The sequence below is a fragment of the Cetorhinus maximus genome, chromosome 14 (assembly GCF_964194155.1).
Source record: "Cetorhinus maximus chromosome 14, sCetMax3.hap1.1, whole genome shotgun sequence".
Classification (NCBI taxonomy): domain Eukaryota; kingdom Metazoa; phylum Chordata; class Chondrichthyes; order Lamniformes; family Cetorhinidae; genus Cetorhinus; species Cetorhinus maximus.
Window position 1 is genome coordinate 7453190 of NC_135892.1, and position 23405 is coordinate 7476594.

Genomic DNA, 23405 nt, shown 5'->3' on the forward strand with positions numbered 1-23405 from the left:
GAAGGGACTGAAGGAATGGTGGCTAAATTTGCTGATGACACAAAGATGGGTGAAAAAGTAAGTTGTGAAGAGGACGTAAGGAGGCTACAAAGTGACATAGATAGGTTAAGTAAGTGGACAAAGATCATGCAGATGGAGTATAATATGGGCAAATGTGAAATTGTCCATGTTGGCAGGAAGAATGAAAAAGAAACATATTATCTAAATGGTGAGAGATTGCAAAGTTCTGAGATTCAGAGGGATCATGCACTGGTTCTAGTGCATGAATCACAAAAGGCTAGAATGCAGGTACTGCAAGTAATTAGGAAAGCTAATAGAATGTTATTGTTTATTGTGAGGGGAATTGAATACAAAAGTAGGGAGGTTATGCTTCAGTTGCACAGGGCATTGGTGAGACCACATCTGGAGCATTGTGTACAGGATTGGCTTCATTATTTAAGGAAACATGTAAATGCATTAGAAGTAGTTCAGAGAAGGTTTACCAAGCTAATACCAGGAATGGGTGGGTTGTCTTATGAGGAAAGGTTGGACAGGTTAGGCTTGTATCCACTGGAATTTAGAAGAGTAAGAGGCAACTTGATTGAAACCTTTAAGATCCTGAGAGGTCTTGACAGGGTGGATGTGGAGAGGATGTTTCCTCTTGTGGAAAAATCTAGAACTAGGGGTCACTTAAAAATAAGGGGTCATTCATTTAAGATGAGGAGAATTTTTTTTTCCCTCAGAGGATCATGAGCCTTTGGAACTCTCTTCCTCAAGAGGCAGTGGAAGCAGAGACTTTGAATATTTTTAAGGCAGAGCTAGATAGATTCTTGATTAACAAGGGGGGGTGAAAGGTTAACGGGGTAGGCGGGAGGTTACAATCAGATCGGCCATGATCTTATTGAATGATGGAGCAGGCTTGAAGGGCCGAGTGACCTCCCCCTGCTCCTAGTTCCTTTGTTCGTATGTAGTAGGTGAGTGAGGCGGCAGGTGAGTAGGGTCGCAGATGAGTAGGGTGGGATATGGATCGGGGATAGTCAGGTCAGGATGGGTAGTCAGGTCATGACTAGTCGGGTTGGAGGGTAGTCGGGTAGTGGGAGATAGTCAGGTCAGGTCGGAGGTGGGGGTAGACGAGTCGGGTCAGGGAGTAATTGGGGGTCAAGGGAGTGTCGGGCGGGGGTCAGCGTGAGTGATTGAGGGGTCAGTTGTGTAAACAGCCAGGAGTTAGACTAGGATTTTTCTGTCTAACATTTTCTGGGTAACTATTCAGGTAAGTCGAACAGAACTATCCAAAGTCTCCAACTTTAGCTTAGCGTCAGAGACATTCATGGAGGATTCCGGGGATCAGAGGAATTTCCGGTCAGTAGTTCAAACATCCCAGGCAATTCCCACGAATGTCAACTCATCGGGAATTCCAAATGGCCCCGATTGCATCTTGGGCGGTATATCCTATCTCTGACTACCCAGAGCTCAGGAGATCTGGGCCAATGTGACTTATTGAAGTTCAATAGTTTGCATGCTGGCAATGAATGTGTTAAGTACCTGTGCTGACACTGGCAGAAGCTAAATTGTTTGAAAGAAGAATAATAAGGGAATAAGTAGTGTTTGTACTTTTAGTCTGCTAAATTGCATCATTATGCAATCCCTGTCCACATCCCTCTTAGAATTATAAAATCTATTTAATAATATTTGAGCTTTGTTTGTAGGTCAGTTGATTATAAAATTACATTAAGGGCTGGGAAGTTTGGGTCTGAAAACTTCTCGACTGAGCAGACCCATGCCCTTTAAAAAGGTCTCTGCCCACCGTATTTTCATATCGGTGAGGCAGGGTGGGATGGAATTTGGCCCCTTGACCCGTGGAGGTAGTTCGGAGGTGGACACGGATGTGTATGAGTACTGAGGCAAGCTGTTTAGAAGGCGCACCTCCATTCTCTGGGACTTCGGCCCAGTTGCATTTAAGATGTTGGGCCCTCTAGCCCTTACACCATCTCACTCTCCCACCCACCCTCGACGCCCCTAATTACTATTTGCCCCTTCCATGCCCCCTTGCATCCTCCATGCCCACAGACCCAGTAGGTATAATGTGCAGAACCAATGACGCATATAATAACAGTGGTAATTCTTTGAAATGCTCTAGAAGGAAAACACCCATTCAAAAACCTCCTTTGAAAAAACTTCTGCTCTTACAACCTTTTAAAAGTGTCAATCAAGCATTGCCATTCATAGTTTCACTAAAAGAAGATTTACCTGATTTCACACCTCCCATTCTCGTCCAAATAAACATACAGACTTGAAAAAAACCACACCAAAGAAACAATAGCTTACCATAACCTCATAAAAATGTCAATCAATCAAAGCTAACACTCCCTGTTAAGCTGTTTCACAATGCTTTTGATACAACTGAGTGGCTTGCTAGTCCATTTCAGAGGGCAGTCAAGAGTCAACCACATTGCTGTGTGTCTAGTGTCAAATTAGGGCCGGACTGGATAAGGCCGGCTGACTTCCTTCCCTAAAAAACATGAGTGAATCAGAGAGGCTTTTTTATAAACGGAAATCTAATAGTTTCTTGGTGACCATTACTGACACCAGTTTTTTTTTAAATTCCAGATTTAGTTAATTAACTCAATTTAAATTCCTGCTGTGTTGAGGTTTGAACACACGGGGAGAATTTTCGGCTTGCTGAGCGGGGGCGGGGCCCGTTAGCCGAGGTGTAAAATGACGCGGGGTGATGCCGGGCGTGCGTCCTGATGTCACCAAGCGTCATTTAGATTTTCAGTTCGGCGGGCGCGCAGCTGGCTTGGCTGTGCACCAGCTGAATTGTCAAAGGCTTATTAAGGCCATTAATTAACTAATTAAGCCTATTGCAAAAGCTGCCCATCCAACCTTAAGGTTGGCGGGCAGGCGAAGAGCCCAGGCGGCCTTCACATTTTTCATAGAACCTCCTCCACAGGCGGGATGAGGTTTCATGAAGGGTTTATAAATTAAATAAATGTTTTCATTAAAGTTGATTGAAATGTCCCAGGTCACGTGACACTGTCACATGAGGGGACATGTCCCAAATTTTTTTTCTTTATTAAAATTTTCACGCATGCGCGAAAGAGTGCACTCCCTACTCAGGGAACCCCCCCCCATCACCCCCTCCCCAGCCCACACAGGAAGCACACAGTGCTTCCGCCTTAATTGGCCCGCCCATGTAAAATGGCAGCGCGGACCGGATCGGGGGCGCCGATCAGGTCCATGCCAGCCCCCGCATAACCCCCCGACGGGGGGACAATTTTCTCCCATGAATCCAGATTACTCGTCCAGGAACACAGCTAATCTGCTACCGTACCATCAAAGGCTTGGAAATGTAGTGGAATTCAGCAATAATTTTCAGATGGGACTGGGATAGATACTTGGAGGGAGAAATTTGCAAGGCTACGGGGAAAGGGAAGGAGGAGTGGAACTAACTGGAAAGCTCTTTAAACAGGTTAGCACAGGCACAGTGTTCCAGATGGCCCTCTTCTATTCTAGTCATCCTAGTCCATGATTCTTTATGTTATTTAAGAAAAAATGGTTAAGCTGTTTAGTTTTTGATTCTATTTTATTTTCACTTATTTTCTGTCTTTCTTCCTGTTTACAGTCATTGGAAAGCACTCGCCGTATGCTTCAGCTGGTTGAAGAGGTAAGGACTTTATGTTTAGACGTACTTGTTGCACTATATCCTTTTATTTTATGCAAAGCATTTAAATGGGTTTTTTTGTTACATAAATTGATTTTAAAAGAATTTCCCTTCTCTTTGATTTCCCTTTTTAAAGTCCTTGCAAACCATTTTTATACAAACGTACGAATCAGGAGGAGGGAGTAGGCCATTCAGCCCCTCCAGCTCTCTCCGCCATTCGATAGGATCATGGCTGATCTGATTGTGGCTTCAACTCCACATTCCCACCTACCCTGATAACCTTTGAGTCCCTTGTTAGTCAAGAATCTATCCACGTCTGCCTTAAAAATATTCGTGACCCTGTCTCCACTGCTCTCTGGGGAAGAGAGTTCCAAAGATTCACAACCTTCTGAGAGAAAAAAAATTCTCCCCATCTCTGTCTTAAATGGGAGACCCCTTATTTTTAAACTGTGTCCCCTAGTTCTAGTCTAGTTATATCTTTCGTCAAGAGAATCTGGGCAGCAAAAATCTCTTGTTAGGGTCTAATCAAACTCAGTGCGAAAGGACTGAGACTAATCCTGTAAATTCTACCTTTTCTTCCACCTTACTTTAATTAATGCTACCCAATTATGGCAGATATGAGGAACATAGTAAGAGAAGGTTCAGCCCCTATCGTTTGTTCTGCTACTCAGTGGTGATAAATGGATTCCAAGTCAGGTGGCAAAGTGTGAAACTGGGTGCCAATCCTTTTCTTAATGGTTGGTTTAGTTACAGAAAACAGCATGACATACGCCTTCAGGTTCATTGTGCTCTGATTAATAAAGGGTGGAGGTTATCCTCCTCCTCAAGGTACCATGCCCTAAGAGGCCATTGGTAACCATGGACTTCCATTGGACTGGTCCATGATTGTGCTTGGCAAAGTACTGCAATGGTTTGCCGTTACCTTCTGCAGACCAGGAATCTCTCCCACTCTTACTACTAGATTATCATGCTTATTAGAAGGATTTACAGGCTGATAATCAACCTGTTTGGTTAGATTACAAACACATCTTCTGTGGCCGTCAAGTCCTGAAGTGAGGCTCGGACCCAAAACTTCTAGACCAGAGTTATGGACACTATCTCTGCGCCACAAGACCACCTTAGTCTCGCTTTATAAGTGTTCTAAGTGCTTTATTAAACAATGCCTTGACCTGTGTATCTTAACAATATAATTAACATACCATTAACAAGTGACATCATGGCTGATCTGTATCTTAACCCTATCCATGTGCCTCGGTTCCATATCCTTCTTTACCCTTTTCCCGCAAAAAAAACTATCGATCTCAGATTTAAAATTAGCGCAAATAAAGAAAAAAATCAGAATTCTTTGATTTGTTTCCCCTCTTCTTTTCACCTACAATTCCTCCTGCTTTCATGGAGTTCCTTTCATCTGAGAGATGTGGAACTGTTCAGAACCCTGGACAGTGCCTCACCTGGCATGGATGTTTTGAATTTCCAGCATCCGCAGTAGTTTTTTGTTTTTATATATATATATATATATATATATATATATATATATGGATGTCTTCCTTACAGGAATTGGGAGTGAGCAAATGGGATGGATTTTCCTCCTTGGTTGAGAACGGTCAAGCAATGAGGCCACTTCTGTTACCTATGGTTGAAAATCAGCACTACTGTTCAAGTATTGGGGATACCATTCTCCCTCTGTTTTCTTCTCCTTCCTTGAACTTTGCATCATGTGTGGTAAAGAGGACAGTTGAGCAAACATGACAGTTGCATTACGCCCAAGAAAGTGGCCTGAATAAAGCTTAGACGTAAGGGTCAGGATCTTACCAGCCTTTCGGAGATGGACTGGGAGGTGGGAGGGGTGGTAAAACGGCAATGGAAGGAGTTGGGAGGGCAACCAGATGTGCTCCTCCTGCCAGGGGATCGGCAGGAATTGTAGTGGCTTGGCTGCCCAGGACTGGAGGTGGGCAACCAAATAAGGTAATTATTGATGGCCACTTTACCAGATAACCTGCATTTTTGCATTTTACCAGCACTGGAGCACTAACCCCCGCACCCGCGGGGCATGGTGAGATGGAGGGGGTGGGGCAGGGGTGGTTGGGCTGGCATCCTTTTCAGTGGCTGCATGCCCCACAGAGGAGTCCCCAAGAAGTAATAGCTGCCCCATTATCCCGATGCCACCACTAGAGGGTTCACCCTGCCTGCCTGGCCCTGGCAGATCAACAGTTTTTTCACTGCCAGCCCTTTGAGGGCTCCTCAATATGGAACCACCATCTCTTTCCTCTTGCAGCCTCAGCAGCTGAGCACTGATTGGGCAGGCAGCTTGGAGGGGCGGCTGCCATTTTTAATGGGAGAGTTGTCCCAGCAACAGCCTTTTGATGGCCACCACCAGTAAAATTGCTGCCGTGTTTCCATCATTGGGACTCGCGGTGTGCAGAAAGAAATTGCTGCCATGCTTTTCGCGAGGGAGCAAATGCTCTGTTGCTGATTGGCCTCAAAAAAGAGACTGATAGTCAAGTACAAAAAGGCTAGACAGTCCACACAGCTGCTGTTTCTCCTTATTGAAGGAGACAGCTAAGTACAATTGACATAAAAATTGGGTCAGTTCAAATACTGAGCACTCATCGTGCAGGAGCTTTGATGGCTACCATGTATCCAAGCTTGCTAGAATCACTCATAATGTCATTAATGTGAAAACATATACTCATGAATGAAAATGAACTCTACTCTATTGGAACTATGAACTGCCTACGGTGATGCATAGTTATCTTTAAAGCCATTCTTTAAAGAACAAGGTTGTTCATGTTTATCATTGAAAAAGCAAATCTAGAATCTAACACACCAGTTTGTTTTAGGTAGTAAAGATAAGATTGCACATTTTTAGAGTTTCAGACTGTTTCAAGTAATTAAAATAATCAGTATAACAGTAAGCCAGCTGCTCCTATCTGAACAATCTCAGCATATATATAGTTTTGGACAATTAATTCCCTTGCTTTATGCAATGAGTACACATTCTTATAATAGAGCTAACCAGTTGTTAGGGGAGTCTTACATGCTTATCATTAGCAGTGATGTGTGATGTGAGCTGACCTAATGATCACTGCTGTCTCCAGATTTTATTCTGATGGAAGGCCAACAGACACAAGTCAGCAATGATACTGAATCATTTCAGTTAAGTTCATTACTAGCTCTGAGGAAACTCCTAAAATAGATTTGCCAACTGTGGCCTGACATTATGATAAAATTCTTAAAGGACCAAGCCAGAATATCTGCCATGCTTTCTACAGACATCTGCTAACTCCAGCACCTGGGAACCTATTGCCAATAGCAAGTGACAGCATCTCTGCAATTGGGGGATGGAAAAGTGCTGAGAATAAAGATCACCAGCTCCTTCATAAAGCTGTCATAAAATGAAACTGCGGGTAATGCTGTCCAAGAGGCAAACGTTCACCTCCATGATCCTATGCTACTAATCACGGCACTTGGGTGGAATAGAGCCATCCATGAAGGGCATGGCACCGTGTGTAGGTCCAGGTGGCCATCTCAATAGCATTCCTGGCTGATTCCTTGGATAGAGGGCTTGTCTTATGAGGAGAGGTTGGGCAGGTTGGACCCATACCCATTGGAGTTTAGAAGAATGAGAGGGGATCTTATTGAAACATATAAGATTCTGAGGGGTCTTAACAGGGTAGGTGCTGAGAGGATGTTTCCCCTCATGGGGAAGTATGGAACCAGGGGGCACAGTTTCAAATAAAGGGTCTTCCAGTTCAGATGGAGATGAGGGGGAATTTCTTCCCTCAAAGGGTAGTTGGAATTCTCTCCCCCATGAACAGTGGAGGCTGGGTCATTGAATATATTTAAGGCTGAGTTAGACAGATTTTTTTGAATGTCAAGGGTTACGGGTAGACAGGCAGGAAAGAGGAGTTGAGACCACAGTTAGATCAGCCATGATCTTATTGACTGGCAGAGCAGGGTCAAGGGGCCGAATGGTCTACTCCTGCTTCTTTTTTTTTCTTTGTTCCTTCATGGGGTGTTGCTGGCAGGATCAGAATTTGATGCCCATCCCAAATTGCCCTTGAACTGAGTGGCTTGCCAGCCCATTGCAGAGGGCAGTTAAGAGTCAACCTCATTGCTGTGGATCTGGAGTCACGAGTAGGCCAGACTGAGTAAGGATGGAAGATTTCCTTCCCTAAAGGACATTGGTGAACCAGATGGGCTTTTACAACAATCGATGATAGTTATCATGGTCACCTTTACCAAAACTAACTTCATATTCCAGATTTATTAATTGAATTTAAATTCCACCAGCTGCCGTGGTGGGATTTGAACCCATGTCCCCAGAGTATTAGCATTACTAGCCCAGTGACATGATTACTAGTTCAGTGACATGACCACTACACCACCATCTCTTCCATTTCTTATGGCCATTAATAGCTTCCTAGGCTTTGGCGGAACCTGTAAATCAGGACCAGCTTGTTCTGTTTCAGATTTTTCCAGGGGACAAGTGAAGGATATTTGCCATATCAACAGCACATCAGTGATCTGCTTGATGCCTCGGTGCACTGCAGATTCACTCTAGTTGGTACTCTACCCCGTGGCAGCTTGCATTGAGCTCAGGGCTGTACTGAGTTGAACTGGCTTTGCCATTCCTGCGAGAGAGGCAGGTCCTGCATAGGATCCATCATTGCCTCCCTGGTGAAGTAGAGTCTTCAAAAGCATTGTTTCCAGGTGGGCCTGCCAGGATCTGCAGACATGGGGATATGGGTGCGAAAGGATTTGGGCAAATGAACCTAACTCATGTTCTTCCTGTATCATCATCTTCCTCTGCCCCGACATAAAACAGAAAAAAAGGGCTATTGTGATATGTCAATTCTTAAGGGTAACAACTAAACATCTTGATATCAAAAATCTAGAAAAATAAAAGGTAACGAAAACAAAGCAGGCACCTAGCGAGCTCACGAAACTTAGAGGTTAATGGCCACAATCAAAAAATGCGGCTGTGAAAAATCTGGCAAATGTCCCTTTAAGAACAAAGCTTTCTAAAAGGCTACATACACGCACACTTATTTTACGCAGGCGAGCCAAACTTAAAACACAGTCTCTGCAAAACGATCCAGCCATCATTCCAGGGCTCGTTAATCTTCAAACTACATTAACTTATTTTGATACTTAAAATTAACTATGAAAACTCGGCCTGGTAATTCCACCAGTTGCCACAAGTGTGAGAATTTTGGCAGGTTTCTGGCCCCATTGTTTACCCTCCCGCTTGTAGATGCCGCTTTTTGTAAATATAGGAAATGAGAAGTTGTTTCCTTTCTCCCAGCTTTCAAAATCTACCTTTTCAAACCTGCTTTTGGTTTTGTCAGCTAACTTTTACACTACAGTTCAGCATCATGTTCTCCCTTATAAAGTGCCTTAGAATTTTTTAAAAATTCTTTTGTGGGTTGTGGGCATCACTGGCAAGGTCAACATTTGCTGCCTGTCCCTAATTGCCCTTGAGAAGGTGGTGTTGAGCCGTCTCCTTGAACCACTGCAGTCCACGTAGTGTAGGTACACCCACAGTGCTGTTGTAGAGTTTCACTGCGTTAAACGTGCTTTCTTGTTGTGACTGGTGTTTCTCTCAGCTGAGCTAGCATGGGGAAGGGCACAACAACAGCTGTGGAAAATAGTGATCTTATTACGTGGGGGAGCAGGTTCGAAGGGCTGAATGGCCTACTCCTGCTCCTAAGTCCTATGTTCCTATGCCCTAAGCAAAATACTGTGGACGCTGGAAATCTGAAATCAAAACCAGAAAATGCTGGAAATACTCAGCAAGTCTGGCAGCTTCTGCGGAGAGAGAAAAGCAGAGTTAACAGGCTGAATGTTTAGGCTGCGATGAGGCCGACACAGAGGAAGGATTGGTGATAAATGAATCCCAAAACTGAAACTGGTTACAAATCCCTTTTCTAGCTAGTTTGTTTATCGAATGCAATATTATATATGTCTGCCTCCTATCTACTGACCCAGTATCCCAGCAAGAAGGGAGGAAGGGATAAACCAGGGAACTATAGGCCAGTCAGTCTAACCTCAGTGGTGGGGAAACTACTGGAAGCAATTCTGAAGGACAGAATTAATCTATACTTGGAGAGGCAGGGATTAATCAAGGACAGTCAGCGTGGTTTTGTTAAGGGGAGGTCATGTCTGACCAATTTGATTGAATTTTTTAAAGAGGTGACCAGGTGTGTAGATGAGGGCAATGCATTTGATGTAGTCTACTTGGACTTCAGCAAGGTTTTTCATAAGGTCCTGCATAGGAGACTGATAACAAAGGTAAGAGTCCATGGGACTCTTTTTGGCAAATTGGATCCAGAATTGGCTGAGTGGCAGGAAGCAGAGGGTGTTGGTTGAGGGGCGTTTTTGTGACTGAATGCCTGTGTCCAGTGGGGTTACACAGGATCGGTGTTGGGTCCCTTGCTGTTTGTGGTATATCTAAACGATTTAGACTTGAATGTAGGAGGGTTGATCAGTAAGTTCGCGGATGACATGAAAACTGGTGGGGTAGTAAATAGTGAGGAGGATAGCCTTAGATTACAGGATGGGCTGGTCAGATGGACTAATAAATGGCAAATAGAATTTAATCCAGATAAGTGTGAGGTGATGCACTTGAGCAGAACAAACAAGGCATGGCAATACACGATGAAAGATAGGACCCTGGGAAGCACCGAGGATCAGAGGGACCTTGGTGTGCATGTTCACCGGTCCCTTAAGGTAACAGGACAGGTAGATAAGGCTGTTAAGAAGGCATATAGGATACTTGCCTTTATTAGCCAAGGCACAGAATATAAGAGCAGGGAGGTAATGCTGGAACTGTATAAAATGCTGGTTAGGCCACAGCTGGAATATTGCGTGCAGTTCTGGGACCCGCATTAAGGAAGGATGTGATTGCACTAGAGAGAGTGCAGAGGAGATTTACCAGGATGTTGCCTGGGCTGGAGAGTTTTAGTTAAAAGGAGAGATTGGATAGACTGGGGTTATTTTCCCTGGAGCAGAGGAAATTGAGGGGGGACATGATTGAGGTGTATAAAATTATGAGGGGCATAGATAGGGTGGACAGGAAGGAACTTTTCCCCTTGGTGGAGGGATCAATAACCAGGGGGCATAGATTTAAGGTAAGGGGCAGGAGGCTTAGAGGTGATGTGAGGAAGAACTTTTTCACCCAGAGGGTGGTGGGAATCTGGAACTCACTGCCTGAGAGGGTGGTAGAGGCAGAAACCCTCCTAACGTTTAAGAAGTATTTGGATGTGCACTTGCGATGCCATGGCATTCAAGACTATGGGCCTAGTGCTGGAAAATGGGATTAGAATAGTTAGGTACTTGTTTGACCAGCATAGACTTGATGGGCCGAAGGGCCTTTTTCTGTGCTGTAGACCTCTATGACTGTCTCTCTTTACTCACTCACTTTTTCCAGAGCTGCTTTATCCAATTCAGGGTCACAGGGAGTCAGAGCCTATCCTGACAGGCAATGGGCGCTAGGTGGGGTACAGCCAGGACATGATGTCAGTGCATCATAGGGCACACACTGAGGAACAATTTACTGTAGCCAGTCCACCGAACCAGCACATCTTTGGGTAGTGAGAGGAAACCGGAGCACCCAGCAGAAACCCACATGGACACGGGGAGAGCATGCAAACTCTACACAGTCAGAGGTCCAGTCAGAATTGAACCCGGGTCCCTGGAGCTGTGAGGCAGCAGTGCTAAGTGCTGTATCACCGTGCTGCCTGTCTCCTTTTACTCTTTTGGGTAAAATGGTAAAATAAAATAGCCTAATTAACAACTTAATCAAATTAACAGCCCCTTAAAGGAGCACTGTAACAGAAGCAAAACTTCAAAGGAAACTTATCTAATTAAATTAAAATATGGTTTTGGGGGCTGATGAAGCACTCCAGGCCCCTGGTGCCCACCGATTGTGTAAGGCCTCAAACATACCAGCAGACACCACGTACTCCCTCTCCAGGAGCAGTCGGGCACTAATGTAGCTGCAGAAAAGGGGCAGACGTTTGGGCCTGTCTCTCTTTATATCCTTTTGAGTACCAATAAAACAAATTTAATAAACTTACCAAATAACCAATTCAAAAAAACAGCCAATTAAACCAATTGATAGCCCCTAAGGGATGCTGTAACTAAATAAAAAAACTTAAAGGAACCTTACCGAATTAAATTAAAATGTCATTTTGGGGCCAGTGAAGCACCTTCAGCTGCTGTGGTGCCCACCGACTGGAGAAGGCCTCTAGTGTGCCTGTGGACACTGTGTACTCCCTTTCCAGGGACATCTGGGCACGAATGTAGCTGCAGAAAAGGGGCAATCGGTCAGGCCAGTCTCTCTTTACGCTCTTTTGAGTATGAACTTAAAACAAATGAGCAAATTAACAAACCAACAAATCAAATTAGAGGAATGCCCTCTTAAAAGAGCAATGTAACAGAAACAAAACTCCAAAGGAAACTTATCCAGCTAAATCAAAATGTCATTTTGTGGGGTGAGGAAGACTCCAGCACCACCACCCCACCCCGCACCTCCCCCACCTCAAGTCAAGCGTACCAGTGGACACCATGTGCTCCCTTCTCCAAGGACGCCCGGCCGTGAATGTCGCGGAAGAGAGGCAGACGGTCAGGCCGGATGACCCCCTCGGCCGCCTGCTGCCTGGACCTGTTAAAGGCCAGCTTGGGCCAGGAGCAGGCTTACAAGGAGGTCATCCTCCCTGCTCACCCACCCCTCTGCAGCAGATAGCCAAAGATCGGGAATGTGAAGCTGAGGTGTAGCCAAAACTTAAGGAGCAACTTTGTCGGGTAATTAAAAAGGGAGGGTGATCTCCCACAATCTATGTGCAGATGGAACACGGACTCCTTAAGGCCGCAGAAAATACAGGCAACCTGGGAGCCAGTGACCCATCGTAACCTACGCTTGTGAAACTCATTGCAAGGATACGATACAATACAATACACCACCATGTCTAACTTGGCAATGTTAAATTCACCAGTTGGTTCAAAGAGCCTGTCAATGGTGTGTTGGTCGGTCAGATTTCCAATGATGTGCAGTCAAACATTACAACTTATCCAGGAAGTTATCTGGAGCTGGGATACCCTTTTCCAGCCCCTTGCACTTTCGGGTTTCAGCCACAACCTGGGCTGGGCGAGTTGCTGGGTCAAAAGGACCGCCAGGTGGGATTTGCCAGTGGTCAAAGACATTTATGCCACTGCGATGTCTGTTCAAAACCAGCGCTTTAACCACTGAGCTGTGGAGTCGTAACCAATGCTTGTAGTACTCAAAGTACTTAATGAAACAATGCCATTCGCCTGTGAATCGCAACAATATAATTAACACATCGGTAACAATGGAGGCACAGAATTAGCTGGCATGTCAGTTCCCCAGCTCCGTCCCACCTCTGGGCCATTTTCCCATGTTCTGAGTGCCAGAAACAGAAGGTAGTCAATTTAACTAATTAAAGGCCTCTTAACACCCATTGTCAGAAACTGACTGGAATTTTCCATTTGGCCTCCCAATTCCCTGGAGTCAGTGAGGCTCAGGGCAGCTGCCTAGAGGGGGCTTCTCAGCAACAAACCCGGGGGCCAATGCTGCCGACAGGTTTCGAGACCCCAACTGCCTGCTGGCTCAATTCGCAGCGACAGGCTGCCCTTTGGAGGGGACACCTCCTCATCCTCCCCACACCCCCATTACGGTGACCAGGCTGCCGATTCTATTGTTTTATTTTCAGTTTTAAAAAGTCGGAGAGTGAGCGTCTCAAAATGGCAGCACCCTCTCTCTCTCTCTCTCTCTTATTTACCTTAAAAGACAGCCTATTGCTCCTTCCAAGCTAGAAGGCCTCAAATTGACCAATGTAGGGGAAATCACAGCTTGGTTACTGCTCTCCATACACTGGGCTGAATTTTACGGGGCACCCAAAGAGGGGAAAACCGGTGGGTGGACCTGTAAATTAGGGTGTGTGCCATCATCGGCATGCCACTGACCCACCCACCACACCCCTCCATGATATTATGGATGATGGGGAAGGCGTTGGGTGGGCTACCCAACTCTGGCCCAATTGAGGCCCTTAAGTGGGAAATGAATGCGCACTTAAGGGCCCCATCCCACCGCCACTCGGGATATAATGGGTGGCGGGTGAGGCCTGTGCCCCGATGTGTAGCCCGGCAGGTTTAACCCTGCGGACAGCTGGTCATTGAAAGGGGGTTTGCCTCCTTCCCGGGACCCCTGAGTCGATCGGAGGTCACCCTCCCACAGACTTGCCTCCTCATATCCAACCTGTCCAACATGCCCTGTCCAACATGCGCCCCCCCCACCCCCCCACCCCATCCCCCACCACCCAACTGGCGGTGTCCCTCAGCCAAGCTCCGGAGAGATCTTGGACTGACCGGAACGTCCAGGTCCATCGTTCATCGTGCCACCTCCTTGGCCTATCTGCAGTGCCAGCAGTGGCCACTGCCCCTGCTTGGCGCTGCGAGGGTGCAGAGCTACCAGCCTCCTGGAGATGGACAGAAGTCCTGCCTCCTACTAAATAAAGGGCCGTCTCCTGAAGAATTAAAGTGGGGGTGAGCCGGCTAGTCGGAGGTGGGTTCGCCCTCGAAATTTAGGCTGGAGCGGGGAGTCCACCCTCGGCTTAAAGTTCGGCCTAGTGCGGGCTTGCGACCCCCATTTGAACCTGAGGGAAGGTCTCAGAAGTCCAGAAGGATTTCCTTGTTTCAGGTCAGCGGGAGGTTCTGACGAAAGGTCGTCAACCTGAAACACTGGCGCTGTTTTCCTCCCTGCTGATGTTGGCCGACCTGCCGAGCATTTCCATCGTTTTTCCATTTGTGGGAATTAATGGGAGCAATAGATATCTGGCTGCTTGATTTTCTGCGACCATGGGGGCAATTTTGCTGATTTTTGCAGTTGCTGGGTGTTTTTTTTTCCCCGGCTAATAATACAGCAGAATTCAACACGCTTTCCTCAGGCCCCACGATAAAGAAACAGGTTTGCTTTGCTCGAGAGGAAAGTTCATGTCTCAAGTTTCTGAAAATAGCATCTGCCTGTACCTAATGGCGGCCAAACATTTTGCTGTACAATCCCCTCGTGTTTAATAAAAAAACAGGCAGATTTCTGTCCCTGCTGCTTGATTATAAGCTGCCACCAATGAAAATGGAGACAAATCTCTCCCAATCTTGATCAACCTCCTTCCTCTCGATTAGATGTAACCACGGGAATGACACTAAATACCTTGTGAAGGGATTTAAGCAGCCAGATTAAATTCTGCGCGGATTTAATGAAAAAAAACCATTACTAGGAATGAACACAGTCCTCTGGCCGGGATGATGAAGATTTTGTTTCAGCTCAAATCCTCCATGTAGTTCTAATCCTGCAGATGGTATTGGGGCGGGGGCAAGGAGGCGTGAGGAGCTTGTACCTTTGACCATACACAAAGGCCTGAATTTCACCACGGGCTTCAGGACCCTGACATACAGGCGAAAAGTGGGACCCCAGCTTGCATTTGCCAGCAGAAGGACCCACTAAATGGCCGCCTGTGAGCCCACGGGCGGGCGTTCCCCTGATCCTATCAGCCTAATCAGAGGGCCTGGCATCTCTGAAGATTGGGTGGTGCCATGGGCAAAGGTGGGCGCTACTGAGGCAGGTGGGAGAGGCCAGGAGCTCCGAGAGGTGTCAGCAGCCCCAAAAAAATGGCCTTTAATGGCGCAAGTTGGTTGCCCGTGTGCCTCGTTGGGGCAGGCAGCTTACCCACGTTGTGCCCACCAGTGGGAAGGTGCTCCAGCTGCGGAACTGCGCGGGGAAGCTGTTCCGCCACCCCGGCGAGGGGGGAGGGGTTGCCACTGATAAAATTCGGCCCAATGAAACAAAGCTGTAGCTTTAAAGGGAATAAACAAAGGGCTGGACTTTGCTACACGTTCCAAGCAAATAGCAAAGCAACCGGACGCATCCTTACTCGAATTCTATCATTCTTGACGGCCACTCAAACCTTTTCTCCCATGTCTGGTATTTTTATATTTACTGAACAAAATATTCCAACGGCGTTCATAAAACACATGCAGCTCATTTGAACGTCCCAATGATTTTTCTCCAGGATTGCTCCCAGCAATATTCTGGTGATTAATCCTTAATTCCTGGAGACTGCAGGGCAAGCTTGAAGGGTTGGTAACCTGAGCGCCCAGGTCTGCACAGAGCTCCAGCCTAGACAGGGCAATTAGGTTCCAGCCACACAATGCTAGCCGATTTCTGCTTGGATAGAGCTTAACTGCAGCTAGTGCTTTCAGATTCTCATCCTTGATCGCCTTTGTGCCTACTCTGGCAGAAAGTTGATATAAAAATGATAGTGTATATGAGGAAGCGGGGGCCTGCTGCTAATGTGATCACACCCTTACACACAGATATTAACATGTCTAATTTAGAGAGAGGGGTGCTTGATTTTGTGATTCCAAACCTCATCGGATGTTAACACGTCGAGTGACTGTCAGTCAGACTAGCAGCGGCCACAAGGATTTGTAGCCATCCTTTTTTTTTATGTAATCCTGCCCGGTCTGTAATCTCCATGTCTCTGGTTTAATTTACCATTGTCAAAGGAAAATCCAGTTGTTAAAATAGATTGCGGGAAGACTTTAGACCTTAGAGGAGAAGTTTCTCAAGTGTTTTCTTGTTGCATCCGAGAAGCACATCAGGAACATCTTAGCACTCTGGAATATATTAAAGCTAAAATCAAAAAAGTAATGTAATGGGGGAGACTTTACTGCTTGAATGCAGTAAGCATTAGAAAATTAGCTCGAACGAGTGCATGCCTGTAAAGAAACCATTCTTCAAGTAATTTAAATGGAGGAAAACAGGAGGAAGCCAGAAAAACCAGTGTATTTTTCAAGGCTGTCACACTCATAACTTAAGCAGCGTTCAACAGTTGTATAGTTGATGATGCTAATTGTGTGAATGCACTTATATCCTTTTTAACATTTCCGGTTTTCGGTTGGTCTCCCTAGCCCTGAAATTTCACAAACTACAATCCTAGCACCTACAACAACAACAACAACTTATATTTATATAACACCTTTAGTGTAATGGAATTCCTCAAAGCGCTTCACAGGAGCATTATAAAACAAAATATGACACTGAGCCACGTAAGGAGGTATTAGGTCAGATGACCAAAAGCTTGGTCAAAGAAGTAGGTTTTGAGGAGTGTCTTAAAGGAAGAAAGCGAGGTAGAGAGGCGGAGAGGTGCAGGGAGGGAATTCTAGAACTTGGGGCCCAGGCAGCTGAATGGGTGGTCGCCAGTGGGGGAGTGACTATGGCTGGGAATGCACAGGAGGCCAGAATTAGAGGGCGCAGATTATCTAGGAGGCTGTGGGGCTGGAGGAGTTTACAGAGATAGGGTGGGACGAGGCCATGGAGGAATTCAAAAACAATGATGAGAACGTACACTGAGAGCACACTTACTGGTGCTGACCTGCTGCCACGCTTGAACCCACGCCACAAGGGGCACATCTTGGGCGCCAACCTTGTCCATCAGGCCGGATAGTTCAGCGTGACCTGCCCTCTTCTGATGCGTATATTAAAGAAAAGTTCGCATGGGTCCAACTCCACCATTCAGGAGGCTGGTGGGCCTCTTCTTACTCAGTGTGCCAACCTACAACGTCACGCTGGGACCCTCTGAGAAAGCAGGAACTCCCAATTTAGGCAAGTTCTTCCCCTTTACAAGGCCCTCACTGGCAGTGCAGACCAGAGCCCAGCATATCCAGATCCTGGTCTAGCTTCCTGCCTGGAGCACACAGAAGGAGCCTGCAATCTCCGATCCATAACTAACAATGCAATTCCTTTTGACATTAGGGCCACTCAGGTCATTTCAGTAATGGACTTTCCAGTAAGGACAATCATAAAAATAAACGATAACGTGGTCATTGTATAAATGCATTGGATTACTACATGAGGCAAGAGTAGCAGGCAAATTGAAAGTAAGTCAAAACCTGCTGTTGGAAACAAAATTCTTCACTGATTTGCTTTGAAGGTATTTGGCGTCTGGAATTCCTTGTGATTGTTCAGGGATTTGCTACCTTTTCAACACTTGACAGATAGGCAATGACTATTTGTTCACCAGAATGTTCCTTCAAGGGAATTGATTAAGAGCCACACAATTGCTTGAAGGGTGTGAACCACCTCCACAGATTCTCAGGAGCCTCGTCTGTTCGTACGCTAACAGGCCAGCTGTCACTTGCAAAATCAACATTTTTTTTGACGATTTATGCACTAAACTGGCATTTCAATCGGCAGTGACGATGATCCGAAAGGGGGCGGGGTCGCAGACTCTGTGCAAGGTGGCCAAAGTCACACGTCGGGCGAGTTGGACAGTTGAGGGGGTAGTGAAGGGGGGCGGGTTTGTCTGCGGGAAGTGAACGTAATTTTTAAAAAAGAGCTGGACAGGGTTTGCACCCTGGCCCCACGAGTGCCAAATAAATTTGCGATGGACAAATGAAAGGCTAGAGTTGATCACAGGAGGCACCCGTACTCCCTGGGTGGGCTAGAACTTGCCAAGGGAGATATTGAAAGGGACCTGGGGGTGTTAGTTGACACATTGCTCACCATGTTTAAACAGCTTGAGGTGGCAATAAAGATAACAAATAGAATACTGGGTTATATTTCTGAACCAGCTGGGTTCAAATCAAAGAGCTATGAGGGACGAATTGTTAAACTATTGTTTCAGGTGTATTTCCTGTAGCCTATTAAGTATTTTCTATGCCATGTAATAGACACTGTCTGCATTGTCACCTTTTGAAGAGATGTCACAGACGGTACCCTTATTATATAAAACATTGACTGGGACGCAGGAAGGAAACCCGAACCAATAGTTGGAGATATGCCAGGCAGCAGCACAAGAGGCTATGGGTTCAGAGAGCTGAAGGTAATATTTAGGGCGGATGTCAGATGCTTTGAAAACAGACAATGATCAATAGTTGCATTGAGTTTGCAAAGGGAAAGAGGATGATCCCAGGGCAGTGCCTGCAAAACAGTAAAACAGCTGGGATGAGAAGCTAACGTGAGTGGTTATGATGAGATTAGATGGCTTCTCAATCTAGACCTGCCTTATGATCTTTTAAAGGGTATGAGTGCTCTCAGTGGGCATGTTTCAGATACATTGCAACGTGTGTGTGTGTGTGTGTGTTTTTTTAACTGCTTACAATGATTTACCCTTTCCTCAGCCAAATATATTCATCCAAAAATCAGTAAATTAAGTGGCTGTTCACTTCAGTCACTGGACTGGAAAATGTGTTCATGCATGCCTACTGGATACATGAACTAGAATCCTTGATGAAATGAGGAAGGAAATTTTTTTAAAAGGCACCAGGTAATATTTTTAAGACATCATAAATAGAGCAATACTAGACATTGGAAGATACTGGGTGCTGCCCTAAATGTTCGAATATAGAGTGAGGCAATTTTATTCCAATAATTCTGAAGATGCGGGTGTTGCTGGCAAGTCTGACGTTTATTGCGCACCCCCAAGTTACTCTGGAAAATGTTGTCAGCCTCTTCTTGAGCCACTGCAGTCCATGTGGTGAAGGTACTTGCACAATGCTGTTGGGTAGGGAGTTCCAGCAAGTTGACCCAGCAACTACAAAAGAACGGCCAACATATGTCCAAGTCAGGATAATGTGTGGCTCAGAGGGGAACTTGGAGGCGATAGTGTTGCCATGCACCTTCTGCCCTTGTCATTCTAGAATCTAGATGGTGGGGGTCTTGGGTTTAGGGGGTGCTGTCAAAGGTAGGAAGGAAAAGCTCAGATGCATTTTACACAATTGCGATTGAAAACTCAATCGACAATAGAAAGTGGACTTTCCATTGGTTCAGTACCTCACGACGGTGAGTAACTGAGTCATGTAGGCCTGGAAGATACCATGTTCAATTCCTGGTCTATGTTAAGTTAGTGAAATCAACCAAGTCAGCGGTAGGGATTCTTTTATCTTTCACCGGATGTGGATGTCACTGGCAAGGCCAGCAATTGTTGCTCATCCCTAATTGCCCTTGAACTGATTTCAAAGGGCAGTTAAGAGTCAACCACATGTAGGCCAGACAGGTAAGGATGGCAGATTTCCTTCCCTAAAGGATACTATAGTGAGCCAGATGGGGGTTTATGACATTTAATGATAGTTTCATGGTCACAATTACTGAAACTAGCTTATATTCCGATTTATTAATTGAATATTGAATTCCACCAGCCACTATGGTGGGATTTGAACCTGTGCACCCAGGCCCTCTGGGCATTAGCCTGGGTTTCTGGATCACTAGTCCACTGACATCATCACTATGCCACCATCTCCCCTTTAGTTCTGCAGCTGGCAGATCCCTGGGTTAGAGATGGACAAATCAGACAAGTTCCAGGTTACTGAGGTGTGGGTACTGGATGAGTGAGGACGGGGAGAGGATCAGACTCTGCTGTGAAGCCCTTCACGGTTCAATAGACTGCCAAAACTCACTAGACTTACAATGACCCCTTTGAACAAGCTGTTGACAAATGATCAATGCCAATTGAACCTTACCACAGGAGGCGGCAATTCAGCAGAGGGGGAGGGGAAGAAGATTGGTTGAAAAAGAAAGAAAAGGTCGACAATAATTCAAAAGCACAAAAGATGGCGATAAATGGGAAATCGCTGGGTTAATCCATTAGAGTTTTTCAAGAGTTTATTCTGCTGTTCCTGAATAATATGTAGGAGGCACTTGCTATGCAATGATATTATCAGATTAACTGTGACACTGAGCTAAGTGGTCTGAAGATGAGATTGAGCCAAATTGATTGAATTGAAAATGATCTTGACCAATTAAGTAATCGAGGTAAGTTGTGGTTAATGGATCTTGACAGTCACAAATGTAAAGGTGTGTGCATTAAAACAATGAAATTTATAGAGCATTAATAAGTGGTATTTAACAAATAGGGAAAAGGAAAGTATTTGGGTGAAATGTAATGGCCAATTATTGAAGAATTAGTGGGATGCCGTTATATGTAAAATGAAGCAAATACTGGTATTTACCTCCACTGGGAAAGTACATTTGTAGCATTGTGTGCAGTTTTGCCATGTACCAAGGAATAATGATGCTTATTGAGGGTTCAGAGGAGAGCAGGATGATTCCAGCACTTATGGTCTGAAGTACTAATAAAAAGAAGTGCAGAGCCAAACTTGTTTTCAAAATAGAAGATCATATTCAGAGAAAACAATAAACTAAAGGGGCCATTTTGGCAAAAGAGTGAAAACAGATACTAAACTGGTGCTGTGCTAATAAAACATATCTGTTTGAAAGTTTAGTTTTATCATGCAATTTTGGTCCTAACTGCTGATTACCATAATTTGAACTTGCCTGGAGATACTAAGACAGACACTTGCAGGTTTAGCTCTCAAATGCTGATTAATCACAACTTTTATGGAGGAGGAGATGTTGGCTCCACTCACCACACTTCCACTGAAGGTGTGGAGTGAGCTGGCTGACACACAGTGGCAGGTTTCAAAATGGCTCAGGAACTGAGGGAGAGGGTGCACACGTTCCCGGACATGGCACTGGAGGTTCTGCTGGAGGAGGTCCAGAGGAGGACGGATGTCCTGTCCTTGCAGTGAGGATGGAGTCCACCTCACCCTCCTGTCCCTCTCCCCCGCAGCAGCTGGTGCTTTTCTGCCTGGTCCCATGTCCTCCTTGCATTCCTCATCCAGACCCAAGGGGGAGCCCTAGCGAGATGCTCATGACCAAGAACTCCCTTTCTCCTAGTGACTCCTATAAGGTGTTCAATAAGATATAGTAGAACACCCCTTACTGTTTTTACCTGATGTCTTCAGAGAATTTTCAGAATGATAGAGTGTAGGTGACATCTTGACAAAGTCTCCCAGAAAGTTTCCTGATGTGTTTCAAAAATCCTCTTCAAACCTGCAGTCGCAGGTGGACACTAAATGATGATATACATTCGAGTCACAGTCAAAACCCTCAGCAACAACTTGCTTACTCCCAAACAGATGGACGCTGTTAGGAGAGGGCATTGAGTCAAGTGTTAGCCACCATGATGCTGTGCGGCTCCTTAATGAGTGCTAGGAGGCAATTTAAGTGGCAGCCAGACCCTTAACAATCCTCCAGGCAGCCATTTCAAACTTAACCTTCAACTCAATGCTGTTTTGTGTTAAACATGGGCTAAACTGCATCAGCTCAAGACTCATCTTCACCATCATGAAGGCTCTTTATAGTGCCTAAGGTATCCGGGGGAAACTGCCCCCTAAGTTTTTTAAGTGCTGAACTCACAATAATCTTAATGTGCCATTTGATTCTGTGCAGTCGATTTCAATCTGTTTAGGAGCATTTTATTTTCATTTTTGCCAGCAACGGGTGTCAAAGCCTTTTGGTGCTCTGAAATGTTATTTTAATGAAACATATTAAGTAATTGAAATTATTGTTAACTGCTCTATAAATCATGAAAGGTTTCTCTTGAATAAGTAAAGAGAAACAGTTTCCACTTGCAGAAAGGCCAATAACCAGAGGACCCAAATTTAAAATAATTGTCAAAAGTGCCACCTTCTGAGGCAGAGAGTTCCAAAGTCACACAACCCTCAGAGAAAGAATTTCTCCTCATCTCCGTCCTAAAAGGGCAACCCCTAATTTTAAAACAGTGTCCCCTAGTTCTGGACTCACCCACAAGAGGAAACATCCTTCCGATGTCCACCTTGTCAAAGCTGTTTGGGATCTTATACTTCAATCAAATCACCCCTCATTCTTCTAAACTTCAGTGGAAACAAGCCCAGTCTGACCAACCTGTCCTCATAAGACAACCCACTCATTCCAGGTATCAATCTAGTAAACCTCCTCTGAACCGCCTCCAATGCATTTACATCCTTCCTTAAATAAGGAGAGCAAAACTGCACGCAGTATTCGAGGTGTGGTCTCATCAACGCCCTATATAACTGAAGCATAACATCCTTACTTTTATGTTCAATCTCTCGCGTAATAAAGGATAGAATTGCATTAGCCACCTTAATTACTTGCTGTACCTGCATACTAACTTTTTGTGGCTCATGTACTAGAACACCTAGATCCCTCTGCACCTCAGACTATTACAGGGGAGTGATGAAGGGAGTTGGATTAAATTTTGGGGAAAACCACTAGTGGAGACTTGGCGAACTGCATGGCCTGTTTCTGTGCTGTAATATTCTGTGATGTGAATTTGCCCTGTAAATGCTGCTGGCAATCTATGGCTTCCAGGCAGGTGCCCCGCTGCAGCTCATGGACAAGGGAGGGTGTGATATCATCCAAATACTGTGCCGAGCAGCCTGCCAGGTCGATCAAGCTAGGGGGTTTGGTGGCTGTACGGCATGGAAAAGGCAGGGAACCCTCAAACGTGCCTGCATTGGGCCAGAGGTTTACTTGTGGGCTGAGGTGGAGCCCACCTGAATAAAAACTGAAAATTTCTTGGACCTTTTTTGTGACCAGTCTTCATTGGTGTTTTTAAGAATCTTGGATGAGGCTGCTCAAATGTCTGGTACATCTAGGCAGGCATGCATGGGTCAACCTCTACCCTTTTATACCTGTGTTTCACTTTCAGGACCCTACAACCAGTCTGAGCTCCCCATGTGCACCTTTAAAGAGCCCAATGCCTAGTTCAAATGGGCACCCTTGTCTGCTAAAAGTTGGCTGATCCAATGTAGTGTCCAGTGCGCGACTGCTGTGTTTAGACGAGTCAGATCATGAGGTGAAATTTGGAGATTTTTACGCCAGAAAAATAGCAGACTTTGAGTT

The 23405-nt window shown here is 45.4% G+C and overlaps 1 protein-coding gene across 3 annotated transcripts in view; it reads left to right on the forward strand.

Annotated features, from left to right (window-relative positions):
- snap25a (synaptosome associated protein 25a) overlaps positions 1–23405 on the forward strand; it is a 120196-nt gene that overhangs the window by 65209 nt on the left and 31582 nt on the right. For all 3 annotated transcript variants that reach the window (XM_078556444.1, XM_078556442.1, XM_078556443.1), the window contains one exon: positions 3602–3643. In XM_078556444.1, coding sequence (XP_078412570.1) covers positions 3602–3643 — 42 coding nt within the window. The remainder of the gene's footprint in view (positions 1–3601; positions 3644–23405) is intronic.